The sequence below is a fragment of the Anopheles gambiae genome, chromosome 3 (assembly GCF_943734735.2).
Source record: "Anopheles gambiae chromosome 3, idAnoGambNW_F1_1, whole genome shotgun sequence".
Classification (NCBI taxonomy): Eukaryota; Metazoa; Arthropoda; class Insecta; order Diptera; family Culicidae; genus Anopheles; species Anopheles gambiae.
In genome coordinates, this window is record NC_064602.1 from 50,904,836 (window position 1) to 50,925,611 (window position 20,776).

The 20,776-nt window shown below is 39.0% G+C and overlaps 2 protein-coding genes across 2 annotated transcripts; both read right to left on the minus strand.

Annotated features, from left to right (window-relative positions):
- Positions 1–515: 515 nt before the first annotated feature.
- Positions 516–3,211, minus strand: LOC4578234 (segmentation protein even-skipped). Its single transcript, XM_001238160.3, has 3 exons — positions 2,820–3,211; positions 2,277–2,479; positions 516–1,618 (listed from the first exon to the last, which is right to left on the minus strand). Exons 1-3 carry the CDS (start codon positions 2,944–2,946, stop codon positions 884–886), a joined length of 1,065 nt encoding a protein of 354 aa, XP_001238161.2. The 5' UTR covers positions 2,947–3,211; the 3' UTR covers positions 516–883.
- A 13,514-nt stretch (positions 3,212–16,725) lies between these two features.
- On the minus strand, positions 16,726–19,601 carry LOC1279703 (L-dopachrome tautomerase yellow-f2). The gene is made up of 4 exons (XM_061655505.1): positions 19,028–19,601; positions 17,920–18,026; positions 17,611–17,858; positions 16,726–17,528 (listed from the first exon to the last, which is right to left on the minus strand). The coding sequence occupies exons 1-4, from the start codon at positions 19,264–19,266 to the stop codon at positions 16,851–16,853; spliced, it is 1,272 nt and encodes a 423-aa protein (XP_061511489.1). The 5' UTR covers positions 19,267–19,601; the 3' UTR covers positions 16,726–16,850.
- Positions 19,602–20,776: the final 1,175 nt, after the last annotated feature.

Below are 20,776 nucleotides of genomic sequence, written 5' to 3' on the forward strand. Positions count from 1 at the left end.
TCGTACGACTTAACAACATGTCCGTCATGGGTTCAAGCCCCGAATGGGCCGAATCCCCTTCGTAGGTTTGACTATCCTGCTATGTGTAATAAGTAAGTCACTGAAAGCCATCCCCACTTAGTGGTACAGACATGCCTTGACCGACAACGGTTGTTGTGCCAAAGAAGAAGGTTTTAGAATATCAGTGGCCCTAGGCGGTAAGACGAGTTAAGGCCTCAGCTGGATAACGATACTATAGATACTGGATACAATAGACTATCGATCTACGGAGGATCTACCCCAAACCGACGGTGCCCCAGGCGACCGCCTAGTTCGCCCTCCGTCATCTATCTATTTGGCTCTTCACGTGGAACTATTCGACGGTTTTTATAGAAATTACCTCTTTTAGCCGCAAAATTTGCCGACCGTTGCTTTAGGATAGCAAGCCTTCGTCATCGGTATTATTAAACCAAAATTAAAGAAATAGGTATGTAAAAGTTTTCGGATTCACAATACAAACTTTAAAAACTGCACACTTTCAATGCGATGTTTTTGTATAAAAACTTATTTCATTTGCACCTTTAAAAGTTTTTGTTTTCTTCTGGCCATTCATAATAGATTGATCTATACATTTGAATTATTTCAAATACAGAGTTATAAGTATAAACTATACAATATCTACACCTTGCAATACTCTTATTACTTCACAGATGCTTACAATAATGTCAATAAATTAATAAAATAAATGAACAGTTTCACTTCCTAGGATAAACTTCAACTAAATGCTTCATAGTGTTGTACAATATGTTATAATTCCGTGCACTTTTATGACGCGTTTGATACAAACGCTAAATTATGGCCATCAGCACATCATCACGAGGAGCTTCCGTATTCCAAACTTTGTCTACACTTCAGATTTGTAAGGCTTGAACAGTTTCGGTTTCTCCGGTGTCACAGGAAGCAATGTTGTCTGGGGGCAAACAGACTGATTAACAGCCGCAGCGGCCGCGGCAGCAAGTAACAGTCCCTTTGTTGACCCGTTTAGTGATTTGACGGGACTGACGCTAGCATTACTAGAGTTGGAGGTCGATGCGGAAGTGTCAAACTTAGACACGGACACGGGGCTTAAAGAGAGCGCCGAATGTGGCGAAGCTACAGGGCTATGGCCTTGATGGTGAAGTTGATGCTGTGCTGTACCGACGGTGTCCTGCGGAGGTGTTTGCGACTTAGACATGCTGAGCGGTGCATATGGCGACGGTGGCATACTGCCAGTAACCAGCATAGAATTCGGTGCTGAATACACTCCGGGAGTCGTCGGTCCAGTTCCGGGGGCGACGGGTAATGAAGTAGCGGTTGTGCGCTGTGGGAGCGGGTATGGTGTGTAGCGCGGGTATCCGTAGGCTGTGAAGGCATGGGCACTTGCTGACATGCTGTTTGCACCCGGCACTACCGGTGGTGGAATGACCGGCATCTGGGTTAGCATAGGAGCCGGTGGGTAACCGTACGGCATGCCGACGGAGTTGGCTGCTGCCTGCAGGATCGAAGCGGCAAAGGCAGGGTCGGAGTAGACGGCAGCATAGGGCCAAGCAACCGCAATTCGCTGTCTTTTGTCCTTCATTCGCCGGTTCTGGAACCATACCTATAAGAGAAGGGGTGAACAAATAAAGAAACGGTCCATTAGCATAGGGCGTTGAGGATGAGTTTCACGGTTTAATAAAGCCACAAAGCAGCGCAAATTGTGAATCATCGGGATTCAAAGACAGTTTGAATCCGAAATGGAATTTAAGCAGAAAGCTATACGGTAGACGCAATTAGCACCTTCAAGCTGTAAAACTTCTCCTTTATCACCTTTTATCAGACCCTCTCGAAAGCATGTAGTGGCAACAATGGGCACAATTATTTCATTTCAGTAGCCATCGACACAACAATAAAAATTGGGTAGTATAGTGTCCTACGTTGAATTGACGAAGCTAAAAAGTAAAACATGAGAGGAATGTGCTACCGATCTTTCCAATCCAAACAACTATATTTTCGTATTTTATTTCATTAGTAAGCGGAATGCGTAGGAATCCGTCATAATCATAATGTTGGTGATCATGGGCAAAGGAGCCGACGAAGAAAGGATGGTGTTATTTTATTGACTTTTCTGTCTAATGAGCCGACAAAGCGCAATGGAGCGGCATCGCCACAAAGACAGGTGATAATTATATTAATTTTATAATCGTTATATATGATGGTTGCTCAAGACAACAAATGTATCGAGTGACCTGTATTGGTCCTGGGAACACGATACTAACCTTTATGGTGGACTCGGGCAGATTGAGCTGAGCTGCCAACTCACAGCGACGTGGCCGTGAGACGTAGTTTTCTTTGTAAAACTCCTTTTCCAGTCGGGCCAGCTGATCTCGCGTAAACGCGGTTCGGTAACGACGAACAGATGGGTCTAGTGGTGGTTGCTGGTTATTCCCTCCATGATCCGAAGAAGGTGGACTGTTGCAATCTGAGAGGAAACAGAAGAGCGGCTTTAGCATTTTTAGCACATAAAGTGACACAAAACCGGAAACGCCGCACGGATAGAAAGCAGAATAACTAGAGACAGTTGCATCCGTGTGACCTCACTTATCAAGGTTCAAGTGGCTCGGATCTTGCCGCCAGCAAAGGCAAAGGCTCTTCGGAATGATGAGACCATTTTTACACATGCTCAAAAGTACTTCCGCAGCTTTATTGTTGCTTGTTTAGCAATATCCACTTAGCGACCACTTTGATCTTCGGCAATCCATTTCGTCTAGTTTATAAAGCTAATGACTGTGTGACCGGAAGCGATTCTGCTTGATTCTTACCGCTTAGTGGGGATAATGGAGGAGACGCTTTTGAACTATATTGGTGCGCCATTAGATCCACCGCTAATCCGACGCTAGTCTCGCGATGCTGCAGTGCATCCATACTGTAATTTCTAAATCCTTGCATTTTCACAAAACAAGCGTTTTCAAACAATTGATCCGTGTTTTCGTTTGTTTGTTTGCACTATGCTTCACTGTTAGAGTTCTTCACTTTCGCAACAATACATTTATTGATAATATAGATTTGTTCATAAATTTTCCACACAACACTTGTACGCACACACAACCGATCAAACGATAGTGAGCAGATTTTAAAATCTATAGATAATTTTATACACCGAGCGATACGCACGGACGAGCAAATGTTTTGGACTGATGCTGTTGAGAAAAAGCATCTCACTATATATGCCTTTTATGTATTGTCAAATCTTAACGAAGAAAGGTCCGTAATTTGACCAGTTTTAGCTCCATAGTTCACTGTGTGTACGGACCAGAAATGGGGCGGAGTCTATTTTTCTCTCATACGAATAAACGAAACAAAGGGAAAACGAAAAACACGGTTGCACGCTACCTTTGGATCGCCAAAAAGGTAGCAAGGACGATTAACATTATTTTATTTAAAATTGTGATGGTTGTCTTAGAGTGAATGAAAACTGTTTTCAACATTTACAACAAAACTTACTGTTTGCACAAACTCTAACAGCCAAAGAATAAAAAAAACGTGAGCGGTCCGGTCACATAAGATTGTTTGCCGCAAGGATTATGATCCTTTTGCGATTATTACAGCATAATATCATATGCTATGTACTACTTTTCGCTACCCTATAACGAAACCACCTTCATCAACGCTGGCTAGAGAGCCCGCTTTTATAGGATATAATCGTTTGAATGCTCGAATTATTTGATACGTTTGCAAAATTAATAACGAAGACATAGGCAGCTATGTATGTAGGTGGAAACAGTACATGAATGCATGCTACTACCGTATCAGCTAGTACTGGGGAACGGCAAGGGGGAGATGTAGGGAAGAAGTTAAATACAGATAACGAACCGAGGTACATAAGCGTTATACTATGCGCGGGGCTAGGTTATCCACACCCAGAGATGTTCGTTGGCGTTGCCGTGTGTTTGGGAAAAAAAGAAACATTTCGTTGTATAATCGTACTACAACAATGCGCCTTTGAAAACATTTCGGGCGCCTTTTGGTTCGGGAATGGTTGTACGCGCTAGCTGCTAAAATATTGGCGAAATTTATGATTTTGGGTAAGTTTTCGAGCATGGTTGATGATGGCGTTTATGTGCTGTATAATCGAACATTATTACGAAAGAAAATTGATATAAAACGGTTACATGCTACAGAACTAGTAACAGTATTGTTTCATTCTTTGCTGTGCCAGGTAGATACAAATCGCAAAACAAACAACATTACTGCACGTAAATAATTACCAACCAAGGTAGTAAGATATGAAGCTTCTTACCCCGGTCGGCAACTAACGAACCTTACAGTAAGCTAGAATGCTCGACCGGGTAAAATATTAGAAAAACAAATACAGGGAGTGCAGTTTAACGCCCACAAGTTTGGAATTGGATGCTTTCGATTATCGGCGAACAATGGCTAAAACAAATATGTAATTTTATTGGACCCGACCCTGCATATTTCGTGTTGTACGTGACATTAGATCGCCTAGGTATAAATGGTCGAAGCTTCGAGGCAAACCTGGAAGGACGATCATTTAGGACGTCATTAGAGAATTTGCTTCTTTGCCTCAAATATGTTAAGGTATACATTTTCAGTTTTGTTTGGTAATATTTATCCTGGCAGGTAGATGCTATATGCCGTCAAATAACATGCTATCCGTGAAACCTTTACCACTGGATAAAAATGCAATTGATGTGAATACAATTTGTAATAAATTCGCTTCATTGGGATGAATTACTATAATGATATATACACTATGCTATAGTGATATAATACATTTATATAATATTTATTCATATTGATTGATATTGATGATATACATTCAATTATAAACCAAACTTGTTAAACTATCTATTGATATCTATAGAAAAATAAATTTGATGAGTTTATGTCACATTTCTCTTCGAGGTACTATTATTGTTGTGATTTTGTTCATGTGTTTGATTTAATAATGGTTTTTAAAATCTTCTTTTATTCACATAAGTCTTCAACAATGTAGCCTATCTAGAAAACAAACTGTCACATGGATCATGGCACGTAACATAGGCATTTATGGTGAATCTTTTACAGCTCAGGACCAAACTAGCTCTAAATGGTTTAAAGTTCAAATAGTTTTGATGTTTACAAAGAGGCAAGCACTGATAATCAAAGAGCAAAGGATTCATTTAGGATTGGGTTTTCTGGCAAAGGCTTAAACTTTGTATGTTATGATGGGTGGGTATGTAAAACAATAACAATTTCCACTAACCATCGGCATATACGCTATAAACCTGGGAGGCCTAGAAGCAGTAAAATTTTGGGCAACCATTTGGCAAATACGAAGCCCAAAATTGCTGCAATTCATTGTACATAGTATAAACGATATCGAACTGGCAAGGGCAGAAAACGCCAACGGTAAAAACCAGAAGTGTAGTTAAGTTTCAATCGGCCACGACCTTGTCGAAAAGATTGGGATGATATTTTTATGTTTATACAGCTTAATTAGTTCCAATAACCGCCTCCACAACCGCTATCGTTTGAAAAAGGTTCTCGTTCTTTTTCGGTGTCCCTGCTTTGTTTGCCTCTCGGGGTGGTTCGGTTGCTGGTCGGTGTTCATGGTGTTAATAAGATTTCGTTATGCTCAGTAGGTGCTTAGTCCCTAGAACCCGCATGAAAATTAAGTTATATGGCTACCGAAAGGTTAAGCAATACATGTCATTCAAATGGTGACCGAAGGAATGGCAAAACAGCAGTGGTAGTTTCGCATACTCTTTTTTTCAAAACAGACTACAAAAGAAAGCAACTTTTGCTAAGGACCCTTGTGGTGTCACAGCATGAAACCATGGAGTAGAGCACAATAAACAACAACAGTGGTGTGTAAACATACAAAAACAACCAACGGAGGCGACAGCACCAGTAGTTAGGACAGTATTGGGTGTTTGTTTCATCAAAACTCGATTGATTGCAACCTCATATTCTACATACGCATGGAAACAGTCGCCCATCTTAATTATGAAAGCATAGTGCGCAGAGTAGTAAATTTTGTGCAATTTTGCGTTTTATTGCCATAACGATCTTCTAAAAACCACATACTAAAGTTCCTTGGTGGTAGTGGGAACCATCAAACTTATAAAGTATTAAAGGATATTTTTTGTTAATACGGAAAAACACACAGTGCTCAAGCTATTGGAGAAAAAAGCGAGCATGATCTACTAATAAATCGTCTACGCTTATGATCTATGACAGCCATATTGTGGGAAGCTAAAAATGCTTATAACCTTCGAGGAAAACAAAATGATACGAGAAAAAAAAATCCTGCCCGAAACAGAGCTCACGGGAAAATGATCGTAAATATGAAGCGAGCGGCGTTTTACCTCACACGGAGGGTGATAAAACGCAAAATTAATATTGATCAAACGCTAAAAAATGGTAGGCAGGAGCAGCATTTAATGATGTTTCGCGCTCCGAGCAGATGAACGACATCTTAAATGGTCTTTATGTTGTCTGAGAGTGTTGTCTAAAAAAGAAACCCGAACCTTAACTTACAACATATCATGATGTAGAATAAATTTCAGAACACGCGTCTTCGAATATTACGACAACAGTCCACATGATAAGCTTTTCGTTGCATGAGAATAGGGGGGCTAGCATCATTTCACATTGTTACTGCACTATGAACTGAATGCCATGTTTGTGCACAAGTACATAGAAAATTATTTTCTTTCTGAAGCATGCGCATTTGTGTCTATTTAAAGGTATGAACAATTCGAACTATACCTAGCTGTTGCTTATGCTAGCTTTGTACTTGTTGTGTTTTTATGTATCACGCCGAGTAAGTTTAAAAGTGGCCGTAGTATAGGTATTTAAATTAGATTACCGAAGATTTCTGCAGAATCCAGAAAGTCTTTCTCGGTCAGGTAGACTAGGTGTAAATGTCTCAAACGTGCGAATCGTTCCATGCATAATTAATTGAAATGTTTCCAGCTAAAGAGATCCTGGTTACCGCTCATCACGTTGTTAAACGAAAATCTCACGTAACGGAAATAAATATCCCAAAGGTCGTGGTACTTTACAGTGAAATTCAAAAAATAACTCTTATTTCTTGTGGGTTATGTAACGTTTGAAAGAAATACAATTAAATTAAATCTTGAAAAAAAAAATCGCTGTGACATTTACGAGAGATGTTTAATAACTAAAACACTTCAGATAAAACGTAAATAAGAAAAAAATAGGTTAAAAGTACAGTATATGCTCGGTAATCCGCACTTGATTGAGTGCTGATTTGGTAAATCATAGGTCACTACTTTTGATAGAAAACTGTTCACCTCATGAATGTAGTTGTCAAAAGTGCAGATTGTCGAGGTGCGGATGATCGAGTAGGCGGATTAAAAAGGTGCGGATTACCGAGCGTATACTGTATCGGTATGCTAAATACGTACACTGTATCGGTATACCATAAAAGTAATACAACCGTCGTTTAAACCGTTGTTAAAATATCTCATACTTTTTCCTGGCTATAGATCAAAAGAAAATTAGAAAAAATAGGATACCGATAAGTGAGTACACCGATAAGGGTACGTAGTTTAAACCGTTAATAAAATATCTCATACTTTTTCCTGGCTACGGTATAATGTTGTCCTTGCATTTTTCCTGTTGTGTTCAACCAAAAGATCAATGTACACATTGAACTACTGAATTGCTCACTTAACACCCAACTGAACAAAATTGGGAGAATGAGACACTGACATATTTTACAATAGTGTCATAAATAAATAAAATAGAGATGAACTGTGAGAAAAAAATAAAACAAACTGAAGTAAAATGTATGCATCTACCTTTTTGCAAAGAGATTATTATTATGCATTTTGGTGTTTGAATTATGCTCTATGAGGATGGATAGCTTTAACAAAAGCTAAAGTGAGTTTAACAAATATTCGTCTAACTGAGTAAAATACAAAAAAGGTGAATTATGGCCGCAATAGGTATGAGTTGGTAAAACTAATGATGAGGTTTGGTAAAAACCCATTCAATTCACACGTATTGCTAAAAATTGAGCATTAAAATAGTGCAATAGCAACCAATACACTTAAATAACTGAAAAATTCCTTTGATGAGTATTCGCAGAAAGTGTTCATCTATCTAGGCTTTGAATCATCTACACTGACCAAACACTACGTAAACATGAATTAAATATATTATTATTATTATTATGAATGTGCTAGTGACTCGATTAAAATTTAATGCATTTCTGTTGTTTCAATTGCACTTCGAGCGGCCAGAGAGGCACTAAAGGCGGGAAAGGTCATGCATCGGAGCATGATGGCACAAATCATATCGTAATCCTAAGCTTAACCTATTCTAACCATTTTAAAAGATTCATTCAGATTGAAGGACATGCAGGCAACCTTATTCCTTCGTTTGATCAGCGTTTGAACATTTAACTGACACCAATTGTATGTCAAACTATCAACTAAGCAGCCATCTTTGGCCGTTATTCTAACTAAAGGAGCAGTTTAACCACCGACAAACCGACGTGACACTGGCGTTACAAAAGTGTCCCACACGAAAGTACTGTCATTTACCAGTGAGGCGAACACTTCTGTCAAAGTAAGCTCTGTTCACTGCTGCTTCGATGTAAACAACTTTTCTAAATACAAATGGCGAAGGAAGTGTGAGGCAAGATTTTGTGAGAATAATTGGACAAAACACACAGGAAAATCATTTTATAAGTTTTCAAATCAATGCAAAAGATGTGAGAAGTACATAACACAATACGCATTGGAATTTGCGAAGAAAAACAAAAAGGGGGTTTAGCAGTTTCTTCTCTGTGCCTGTGTAGTAAGCGAATCATTATAGAGATGGCGCTAGTATTTAACGTATTTTCATTTGAAATAAGGAGACAACTTTTGAAGCTCATTTTGTTCGAAGTGTCACGTCGGTTTGTCGGTGGTTTAACGTCCAAAAAATCAAATATAATACATTTAGTGAGTTATTACGAAAATATTTGAATAATACCAAACACCAAGAGTGGCCAAGTTAGGTTAGTCCCGGGTCTATGAAAATGTTTCGGTAAAATCCAAATCGTATGGACGAACTATTAAACTCATGTTGCTGGAACATTTTTGTTGCAAAAGAAACAAATCGATTTGTTTCATGTTTACTTGTTGCAGGAACATTTTCGGTCTTGTTTGCATATCAAAACGGATAAACAATAATTTCAACTTAATTTTAGAATGTTTTTGTGAGCAAATACGTGCAAAGCCTTTTAAATAAACAGACATATCCAGAAATATTGCCGCAGTATGTTCATAGATCTGGGCTTTGGGAACATCAAATAATTAATCCATTTCAAATAAGGATCTATTAACAAAATAACTTGTAATGGTTACACCATGATATCATGTTATTAGGGCTTAGTGAGGAAAGTTGATCAAACAAAATGATTCAAACTAATAGGAAAAGATATTGGGTAATATATTCTTGCAAGCTTTAAGCACTTTGAGCCCCAGTTCTGAGAAATTTTCCTTAAAAAGTGTTATGGAGAGCCGTGCTTGCCGACCCCTGGACTTGCTGTGGCAGTTGCGCTGTGGCCGCGGCAGTGGCAGATTCTAGGTGCAAAGGTGGATACAACTGGTGTAACAAAGAACGTTCTTCTCTGGATAACGCTTGAGAAGAACCAGATGCAAAAACTAGATGCAGAAGTAGATAAACCTTTAAAAATTAAAAAAAAAACGCGCCAAAGATCCTCGAACATGTAAAGAATGCCAGTGCACATAAATGATAATTTTGATGTCATATTTGTTCGGAAAAATATTTTCTGTAAAATGAATAAAGTGGGCACTTTATTTTGGCACAGTGCTTTTGATCAATTTTGGAAAACATATTTTTTCTTGAAGCATTTCTTATTTTTGACATGCTATGGTACTACACATTTTTAAGCATATCACGAACAATGTTTCAAAAAATAAAGCAGTACAAAAACTTTTTCACGAAAAAAATGTAAAAAATGTAAAATTGTTAGTAGTTCGCACTTTATTTTGCCGGCCACTGTACAATATTCTGCTAGACGAATACTTGTTAGACACACTGTGTGAAGTAGTTGCAATTTGTGTTATTCCCTGGTTTCAGAATAGTCATGAGAAAATTTCATAAAGAATTCCAACGTTGAGCCAACAGCGAGTATACTTTTCAGCGTTCAATTTCTAGGTTAACTTAAAAAATATTGTAAAACAAAAAGCTTTACTCAAGAACAGCGATTAGCTAGACTAGACACAAATCACAATAGTAAAAAATGAGTAATAAAACAATAGTTAAAAAAATATTGCCGATCTGGTCGTACAACTTAATAACATGCCCGTTATTGGTTCAAGCCCCGGATGGACTGAACCCCCATACGTAGGACTGACTATCCTGCTATGTGTAATCAAGTAAGTTACCAAAAGCCAAGACCACTTAGTGGTACAGGCAGACCTTGGCCGACAACGGTTGTTGTGCTTAGTATGTAAACCAAGTGGTCCCATCCTGTTTTTATATCCAAACTTTAACGTTACTTTTTGACAGAACGAGTGAACATTTTTATTCGAACAAGCTTATAAGCGCCTTGCAGAATACATACACTCATGAAATCTTGGTTCTATTCTCTAAAAGTTCTCAAAATGACATCAAATTGTCATTTCAAAAAGTTCTGAAAATGACATCAAATTGTCATTTCAAATTCAAATTGTAAACCTAACCAAATCCGAAACAATGTTTTTATTGGCCACGTTTTTACACGGCATATGCTGCTAGAAAATATCTATCAAACACACTTTTTCACTGAGGTAGGGAAGTCTAGCAGCCTGTGGTGAATCTTTTTCAAGCAATCCAAGCTATCCATACCTGGATGAATAACAAAAATACTTTCTCGATCGGTTACAGCGGAAAGCGAGCTAGAAACCGAGCACCTGTAGTGACTAACCAAAAACCAACAGAATAAAGGAAGAGATATGTTTAAGAATTTATGAGTATGAAGGAGAGTATAAAGTACATGGTAGTAAATCTTATCTTGTTAATCTTGACGCCAACAGCATGGAAGAGTTGCGCGCATACGCCTCTGAGACATGGACACTGTCCAAATCTGACGAAACCCTCTTAGCCGCGTTCGAGAGGAAGATGCTCAGAAGGATACTTGGCCCCGTATGTGTGGAAGGACAATGGAGGAGCCGCTATAATGACGAGCTATACGAGATGTACGGCGACCTCACTGTCGTACAGCGTATTAAGTCTTTTCAGGCCGTCCACAACGACAGAGGAGGCGTGGTAGGCCCAAATTGAGGTGGCAAGATGGCTTGGAGGCGTCCGCCATTAAGGCCGGGATAACGGAATGGCAGACGAAGGCGCGAGACCGTGAGCGGTTTCGGACACTCCTGAGGCAGGCCAAGACCGCAAAGCGGTTGTAGCGCCGGATAAGTAAGTAAGTAAGAGAGTAAATCTTATAAATCTACTAAATCTTCTTCTTCTTCTTCTTCGTCTTCTTCTTAACATTCGCTTGACAAGGCTTGCCAGTACCACTAATGGGCTAGGCTATCAATGACTTATCGATTACCATCGCAGGGGCTTGAGTCCATGATGGGCACGTTGTTAAGTCATACGAGTGATCACTGTACCACGGAACAGGTTCAAAAAATACACCTGTTCTAACTTTCCTCTGAATCTTTATCCGATTGCTATAGATCGCAATCCATGAGAATGGATCGCAATCAACTACGTCTGAATCGTTTTCAACTACGTCTGAATCGTTTTCAGCTACGTTTGGATCGCTCTCAGCTACCTTTGGATTTTGCGATAGCTCGCGCAAATTTCATTGCAGCGCACCGTTTATTCAGTACCCACGGGACACATTTGCATCCCAAGGAAAGAATTAAATAATTAATGCATTCAATTGTAAAATCTAATCGTTTTTTTTATTTGAAGCTTACATCACCATTCATACTTCATTAATTATTTGACCAAGTTTTCCAAATAAACCTATACAATTTTCTTCTTTTTGACGTCACGACCTACGTCGTCATTCAGTCCTGTTTAGGCTTTCGAAATTTGACCGAATATTCCTTCTTTGGTGTGGAGGGACAGTCTGGTTGAGAATCTATTCTGATGCGTAGAAGCGGACAAATCTGTCAAATGTTATTCATTGCTTAAATATGGGTTTTCAACACAAGCTTAATTGGTTTCAAACATAGAACAATATGAAATTGTTGCTTTTCAAATCGTCTGTTATGAGGAGAATCGTGAGGTACGCCGAACGGTCACCAAAAAAACTATGCGCCGCAACGAAATTTGCGCGAGCTACTGCAAAATCTAAAGGTGGGGGCCTTTTCGTTTTAAGTTGGTAGGCCTAAATTTCAGCTTGTCAGCTGTTTGCATTGTATAGCAGTTTTCGAGCAGCTATCTAAGTATCCATGCTAGGCTTGAACCCATGACGGGCATGTTATTGAGTCGTTCGAGTTGACGACTGTACCAAGGGACCGCATTCTGGGTTGTTTTTTTGCCGCTTTCGGATGTTTAGCCGGATAGCATACTGGATCATACAGAGGCGGGCAACTTAAGTTGGACACCTCATATTTTCACCAATTTTTCACCTATCTCTTTGCGGTACCCTGAACAGTTTTATAGACCAGTGATTTTAAATATTTTTGCAGCTTTTCCTCCATATAAGGTGCACGTAAGATTTCATTCCCCCCTCACAATTTCATTAAAGGGATGTGTGTGGGGGGGGGGGGGGGGGGGGGGTTAATGAAGAGAGCTTGGCAGTCCATGATCCATTTAGCAAAATTATGATCCAATGTATCTGGCATAGAAGCTTTGGTGTGCAGAGTATGCATCGGGCAGGACACAATACAGTATACGCTCGGTAATCTGCACCTTTTTAATCCGCACGCTCGATAATCCGCAGTTTTGACAATCAAATTCATGAGGTGAAAAGTGTTCGGTCAAAAGTAGTGAACTATGATTAAAAAGATATCTATATCTTTCTATGTTTTAAATTACAAACATTCGTTGAAGAACATGAAAATGTATGCAATGTAACAATTAACTCATGAACCGCGACAAAAATAAGAAAACACGTTAAAACGTCATTCGATAATCAGCACTCAATCAAGTGCGGATTACCGAGCGTATACTGTACAGAGTTTTCCGATAGAACTCAAGACCGTGGGACACTTTGATGAATCGACGGGAGTCAATCGCAAGACTTCGGAACGATACGTGCAAACGTTGACGATACCAGGGTCTGTGAATTTGTATCGCAAGACTGCGGTACACTTTTCTCGTGCACACTCGTGCACATTATCACCTCTCAGGGAGAGGGAGATAGAGTGGACGGTCACTTTCCCCGCGCTGTGTGTGTGTGTGTGTGTGTTTGTGTGTCCTGTATTGTAATGAAATTCGAAACGCATTTCAACACATTAATTAATTTTCGTTTATCGTCATAATAAAGCATCTTACAATATGCTTAAAATTTCATTGAAGATTTAATCAAAATAAAAAAAATATATTAGAAATGAAGTTAGGCGGACTCCTGTGCTTGTTTCAAATTAACTTCTTTACCGTTGATTGGCACGGGCAGTGATGGCCTCATCAGCAGCGGCTTGAAATAAAATAAACCATCAACGCATCGATATTGCTTCAATCCCCGAAATAAACCAGTTTCTCTCGCATCCCCAAGGTCCACCCACACAAATAGAATAAAAACATCTACCATTCAAAACACACAACCTCAATTCACACATAGCCAAATAGCCAGCTCGTACTTTATAGCTGTTTAACGAAAAATCGTTCCGATGTCGTACTTTGTGGCTAATTAAGAGATAGACGGTACTTTGCGGAACTATGGAGCTTTTTAACAGGCACATGGTACTCTCAGGAACCTTGTAGCTGATTAGTCTGATGTGTATGGTTCACGATGGAACTTGAAGGATTGTTAAGAAAGCGTACCGAACTTGGTGGAACTTTATTGCTTTTTAATGCATGACATCGGTACGAGGTGGCCCTTGTCAAAGTGTCAAAGACTGGTGCTGTCAATCATCTCGTTGCTGCTGCCCAAGCTGGTTAAGTTATTTGAAGGAGGAATATTGAGGGAAGTGATTGTGATTGTACACTAAATTGTGTGAAATGTTGTATAATTCATGAATATAATTTAAATTTAAAAATATATACATGTACACAAACAAAGCAAATCCTGTTGTTTATTTTATTGATGACGCTTGTTTGAAAATAAAACACAAAGAAAAATAATCCCCGGTACCCTGGCATAAAGAAGCTGCTTAAGCGCTGTTTGATAGACCCACCTGGAACTTTGATGTTGTTTATCTACTGCAAAAGGCGAATTTAAGCAACAATCTTTAGCATGCCAAAATTGGCTGCTTAAGCAATTTTGGCTTATTGGGTATGTACCAAGGCATACCGCAAAATTTTCTTATTTTTTTCTTCACTAAAGTTTTTTTTTTACTAAAACGGTTCAGTAATAGAATATGCTGTCAGTAATAGTAATAGAATACTGGTTTTCAGCATAAATGTCATATTTTTACTGATTTTCAGTGATAAAATTTACTGAATGCATTTCACTAATACACATTTTACCGAAAATCAGCAAAAATACAATTACTGAAAATGCAGCATCAAAACAAAACTGCCTGTCAGTCAGAACATCAAAACAAAACAATGCGGTGTCCTTTTGCTCATGATGAGCAATACAGGGTTTCCCAGGATTTATTGGTCGGGTCCCATCATTTTTTGGGCTCGTCTCACGAGTTATTCGTCGTATCCCATAGATTTTTGGTTCATTCCCATATTTTATTGGTATCATCTGATTGGATATCAATACAATTGAATTTAAAAAATCTGGGAACCAACCAATAAATCGTGCGAACACACTAAAAAATATGGGAAGCAACCAAAAAATTATGAGAACCGACCAATAAATCGTGGGAAACCCTGTAAGTTGATTTGGTAGGCGCTTACATCGGTAGGCATCGGTACCGGCAACCGTGGCGATCGTGTTGGTGTTCAAAATCTTTGCTTCAATTCACTGTGCTTGCTAAAAGTTCGTGGTGTCTGTGAGCGCTTATTGAACCATCAAAACTTATTGCTGCAAAAAATAGTATAAAAACTGTATCAAATAACATATTACTTGGATGAATATGAATTGAGGGACTGGCAATCTCTGTGCATCAATAAAAAAAACTCAATATTAAATAAGTGCAAAGTCGTCAACTCGTACGACGTAACAACATGCCCGTCATGAGTTCAAGCCCCGAATAGACCGCGCCCCCATACGTAGGACTGACTATCCTGCTATGGTATCAAAATGTAATATTAAAATGGCTTTACTGTGATTTCAGTAAACGAGCTGTCATTTTGGTGAGCACTGAACATTACTGAATGATTCAGTAAACATTCTTTTTACTGAAAGGATTACTGAACCTTCAGCTCAAAAAACTTCAGTACAATTTTACTGAACTTCAGTAAAAAAAGTTTTCTGTGCAAACACAACACACAATTAGCTGATGACGGAAGGCACGGACTGAAGCGCATGTAAGGCAAGGCAGCGATGCAGGAGGAAGAGGAAGAGAAAAAAGAAAGAAAAGCTTTTTTTTTAATTTTAGGCCTTTTTTTGCTCCGCTGCCTAAAATAGTTTGCCCATTCCCCCAGTAGAGGGTGCCAAAACTGCTCACCCCTCCGCAGATTTTACTGAAGTCTAGCACAGGAAACTGATCAAAACCAGTATAGATTTTGCACCATTTCCTGTACAGAAAACTGCTGGAATATAGCCATATTTTGACTACGGAAAACACCATCTATCGTCAAACATCAATAAAGATATTCAGCAGTTGCGTCATCTGTTGTCGTTATTATTACATTGTAATGTTTTGTATGCTTTCATCGTATGCAATTTTTTGTAAAGCAATGTTAAAAACTGATTTTATAAAGTACTCGCGCAAAACAAATTCGAGTAGTCTGCTAGCTCGCACGATGCCTTGCACTCCATACCACGTCATAGCCCCAGCGCCCTCGTATTAAACAGATTGTGTGGGCAAGCATAGTACCCCATGAACAGCGAATATTCAAGCTTGCTAAATACCTGAAATTTGATATTTCTTGTTGAAAAATCGGCAACAGAACTTATAACCCAGATTGGACGCATGTCTTAAAATTGCATGCAAAAGCACTGAAAATCTTGCCCAGATTAGGAAATAAAGCGCAATAAATTAAAATGGTTTTAAGTTTTAGCGATTCAACATTGTTAAAAACGTTTTACACAATCCGTGCTCCAATCCTGATGATTTGGTTACTCATTTTGAATGCAATTGACGTCTTGCGTGCAACCTGGGTTATAAGTTCTTTTTGCCCCGTTGCAGGTTGGACGCAAGTCTTAAAATTGCATGCAAAAGTACTGAAAATCTCGCCGCGATAGGGAAAGAGAGCTCGATAAAATGAAATTGGTTTTAAATTTTATTGATTTAACATTATAAAATACATTTAACGTAATCCGTACTCCAATCCTGACTATATTTTTAGTCATTTTGCATGTAATTTTAAGTCTCGCGTCCAACCTGGGTTATACTACTTTTGACCAAATTTGGAATCGTTAAAACTTTAAACTGATTTTTTATCGTTCTTTACGGCTCAACCGAGGCGATATATTTAGAAGTATACACTACACAAGAGAAACAACAACAAAATCACATCTATTGGGCTACGCAAAGATCTTTGTTCACAAATATTTATTTTGAAATCAACGAATGCATTAGTTAAAGGAAAGTTTGAATGGTTAATGGTTCTTTTCCTGGTGAAAATACCCAGAGGAAATAGTCTTACTTATCGCACGGTGTACCCTTAATAATTTCTCGTGTTTCTCCTACTAAAATACGATAATTGTACTGTTCTGCGTCTAAACTGGTAAAAATAAACATAGGCAAGCGATCAGAGAGTACCCACAATGTCCCTTCGTTGTCTACTTTTAAATCGTTCGGAAATACTAACGCGTCACTGTCGGAATCCACTAACCCTTGAGTGTCTGCATTCAGTGGCATTATCGTATTCCAGCATCCCACACCATCTTTGTTGACCTGCGTGTAAAAAATTACACCCGTTTCCGAATCATAAAACTCTGCGGATGACTGCGAGTTTGGTCCACGATCACCCAACAGTTTATAGTCGTAGTATGCTTGTGGGCTCTGTGCATATGATTCATTTTGCAGCACCATGTTTGATACCATAAATTCCTTGGTGCTTGAAAATGCGTGGAAATAGATGGGCCTCGTTCCGTCCTGCAAGCGTTTTCCGACAGCCATACCGAAAACACCATCAGTCCATTGAAAATTAACACCACCGATGTTGTAATCGCCGGCGAGAGGATCAAAATGGAAGAAGTTATGCTTTACACGCCACGATCGATCTTCTGCCAAAGAGTACACGATTACTGCGTAGCTTCCCAAGTCTGGAATATAGGCATGCGCATTATCGCAATCTCCACGCTCGGTATCGACAATCTACAGTTAAAATGGTACAATTGTAAAACAGGGATAATTCTTCTGATTGCAAATCTCTGACTCGATAATATATGCTACTTACAACATTGGCAAAAAATGAATCCTCTTTAAGCAGTGTGCTGTTGAAGAAGTGTCGTCGAATGAGTTTATCTGTGTACAAGTCAAAAAGCACAAGTGAAGGAGGAGCATATTGAACAGCATCACCAAGAATGTCTGCAAGTCCGGTATCCATGACCCAAAGACGGTCACACTCATCGGCGCGGACGCGGAATGTTGATATAATTGTGGCATTATTTTTCAAAAAATTGGAGCCTGAACCATCATTACGCTCTGGAAGGAAATGAAGAGTAGAACCGTGCAAAGGAATGAAACGTATGTTTATATTATTTACCTGTTGGGAGTTCATTTTCAGTCCACCCTGGATAAGGGCGCAAATCAGGACTTATCCCGTCGGAAACGTTAACATATGTCAGCGAAGCGGCTACACCCGTCTTCCACCTGCAAAGAGATATAATTGAGTTTTAACTAGTTTATTTTGGTTTAGTAAATGAGTGTTTGTAGGCTTTAATCTTTAACTATAGATTAAACGGATTTTTGATCCTGTGCGTGTAAAGACCACGGTGCCACTTTAGAACATAATAAAATGAAACGTATACTTGAACAAGGACAATCTGTTCGGGTTTCATGAGCAAAAATTAAAATTTATACCTTCTTGCAAAACAAGCCTATGTACGGCCTTTTCAAGGGCAACCCCTTTTTCTTTCGCCAGTATATATTGAGGTTGGGTTAAGCCTAAATGGCTGCCGTATATAATCTAGCAAATAAGGAAGTATTACAAGATACTACATGATTATTATTAAAATACTATGGGTGTGAATACTATTAAAATACTATTTAAAAAACACTTAATTTTTTTAAAGTTTTCTCTATCAGACTTTCCTATCAAGATCGAATGCGCTCTCCAACAGTGATCATTACAACAGTGGTCTCCAACCTGTGGTCCGTGGCGTAACAGACGTGGTCCGCAAATGATTTGATTTTTAAAAGAAAAGCTTATTACAACACACGTCTTTCATTTTTTCCCACAATCAAGATTGAACTTTAAACAGGCATGTCTAGAATAATATTAAACATAGTTTTGATGAAAAAGCTTTGAACTTAGTCTTCTAAACATATGCACTTAATATATGTGGAACTGTATTGCAAATGTATTTTCAAACACAAGTGGCCCGTGATCCTAAAAAGGTTGGAGAGCACTGCATTACATCACATATTTATGAATCATTGTTACATACAACACTAGTAAAGCAGGAAAATACAAGAGAGAACGCCGTGTACATTATTAATCAGTAATGTACAACAAATTGTATTTATTTTACACTGACAATCAACGTTAACAAAGCGAGCATGTATCCGGTCTCGTTTTATGATCAAAAGTGGGAAATGTATTCACATTTAGCACAGGTGTCGATAATATGAAATCTATTTCGATTGATTACCTTGGGACAGTAATAAACAGTTTGTCACGCCATCGTTCTAAACCCAGAGGCAGATTGTTGTGAACGATGTATTTGCCGGAATTCAAGGCAGCCACCTTAGCATCTTCTGAGGGCCAAGCGAACGAAACTTCACGCCACTTAAATTTTTCCTTCAGCTTCACACCAAAGACATCGGGCAGAAGCAACAACGCTCCAATAGTGATCACAGAGCGCACGATATTTGAAGTAACCAGTATCATTGCACTGGTTGTTTCGGTCAACCCTTGAAAGTACACTTCACAATAGTTGTAACTCACTCGTACTCGATTGTTCTACTAATGAGAGAACGATTTGATGTTGCGTCCGTATAGCTACGCGGACAATCGTCAATTGATGGTACCACCGTGTTTGCATACGAGAAAGCCTACCTACAAAACCACCAACCATTTCTCAAAAGCGAAAAGGTTTGCTCTCGTAAAACCGGCTACAAATTGCTATATCAATGCGGATCAGAGCCCTCAACCCGCGTACCGGTTTTTGTTTCATCGTACTGTTGTTCCCTGTGCTTCTCTTTCCACTTTTGTTTCTCTCAGCACTGCGATCGTCATCTGCCCGTCAAGCACACAGCTCGCTCGAAATCTGAAAACGATTTCATCGATCCACCTAGTGCATTTGTGGAGTTGTAGTCTATGGAATAGTCTTTAAAAAGATCGTCGGTGGCATGTGATGCATCAACTAGTTAAACAAACAACCGCTTTCAAGAAAGCCAAAATATTAATGTATGTTTAAAATCCTTCGACTGGGACTCGCCGAACACCTACGGTAAATTACCAGGGCATAGCACCGGGCATAGTAACAAAAGCATAGCGCCAAAACGCCTCTTCAATTGCATAAGATCACTTGTTTCGACGTGACGAACAATCACGATCGCGATCTTCTAAATTATAAACTTGGTTAGCAACGCAACGAGTTTTTCTTTTCTTTTTAAACGTGATTATTGCCATTGCGTTCAACTAACAAAGCTACCTGCTACCGCCCCTCAAACGTAAAGGTATATAGGCTTGAAGCCAGTAAAAAATAGCTGAATATTCAAAACATCTTCTTCCGACATGTTTTGCTTCGATCGCCTGTACCAAATCCGGGTCAAAACCACGATTTTACGCTATTCAAGTAGCTCTAACAAGGCATAACAAGATGTTTAAGTTCGAGATGATTATTGGGGTTTTGTAAACTATTCAGAGGGAATAAAGGTAGCAACTATCAAACAGTTACAGACAATTGATGAGTCGTTGAACTTCTCTCCTTATGATTACGTTCACTTCTGTTCGTTTGTAAATGCACTGTAAACATATTGTGTTTGATTTGCGAAAGCACCAAATATTTTATACATATCTCGTAGAGAGTAGCAAAACGGTGGTGTAAACAAATATTTAACTTTACATCTCTGTTTGTTGCTGTTGAATTAATATTACAATTTGATCTGCACAACTTTTGTTCTGTATATATACATTAAAATCGTTCAACAATTGACCTAGAACCAGTTTATTCTTTACGATTCGATGAGCATGAATAAATAGAAATTCGTTACAAAAAAGGCTATCGAAAGAGCAGTGATGTAATGTAATGGCATCAAATAGCAGTGGCACATAATGCCAAAACAATGAACACAATACGCAGAGGTGCTATACATGTGTACTAGTGATGGGCGGGTCGACCCGAACCTATCCGATCGGAGTCATCCGTACGCGACCCGGAGTCGTTCGGATCGAC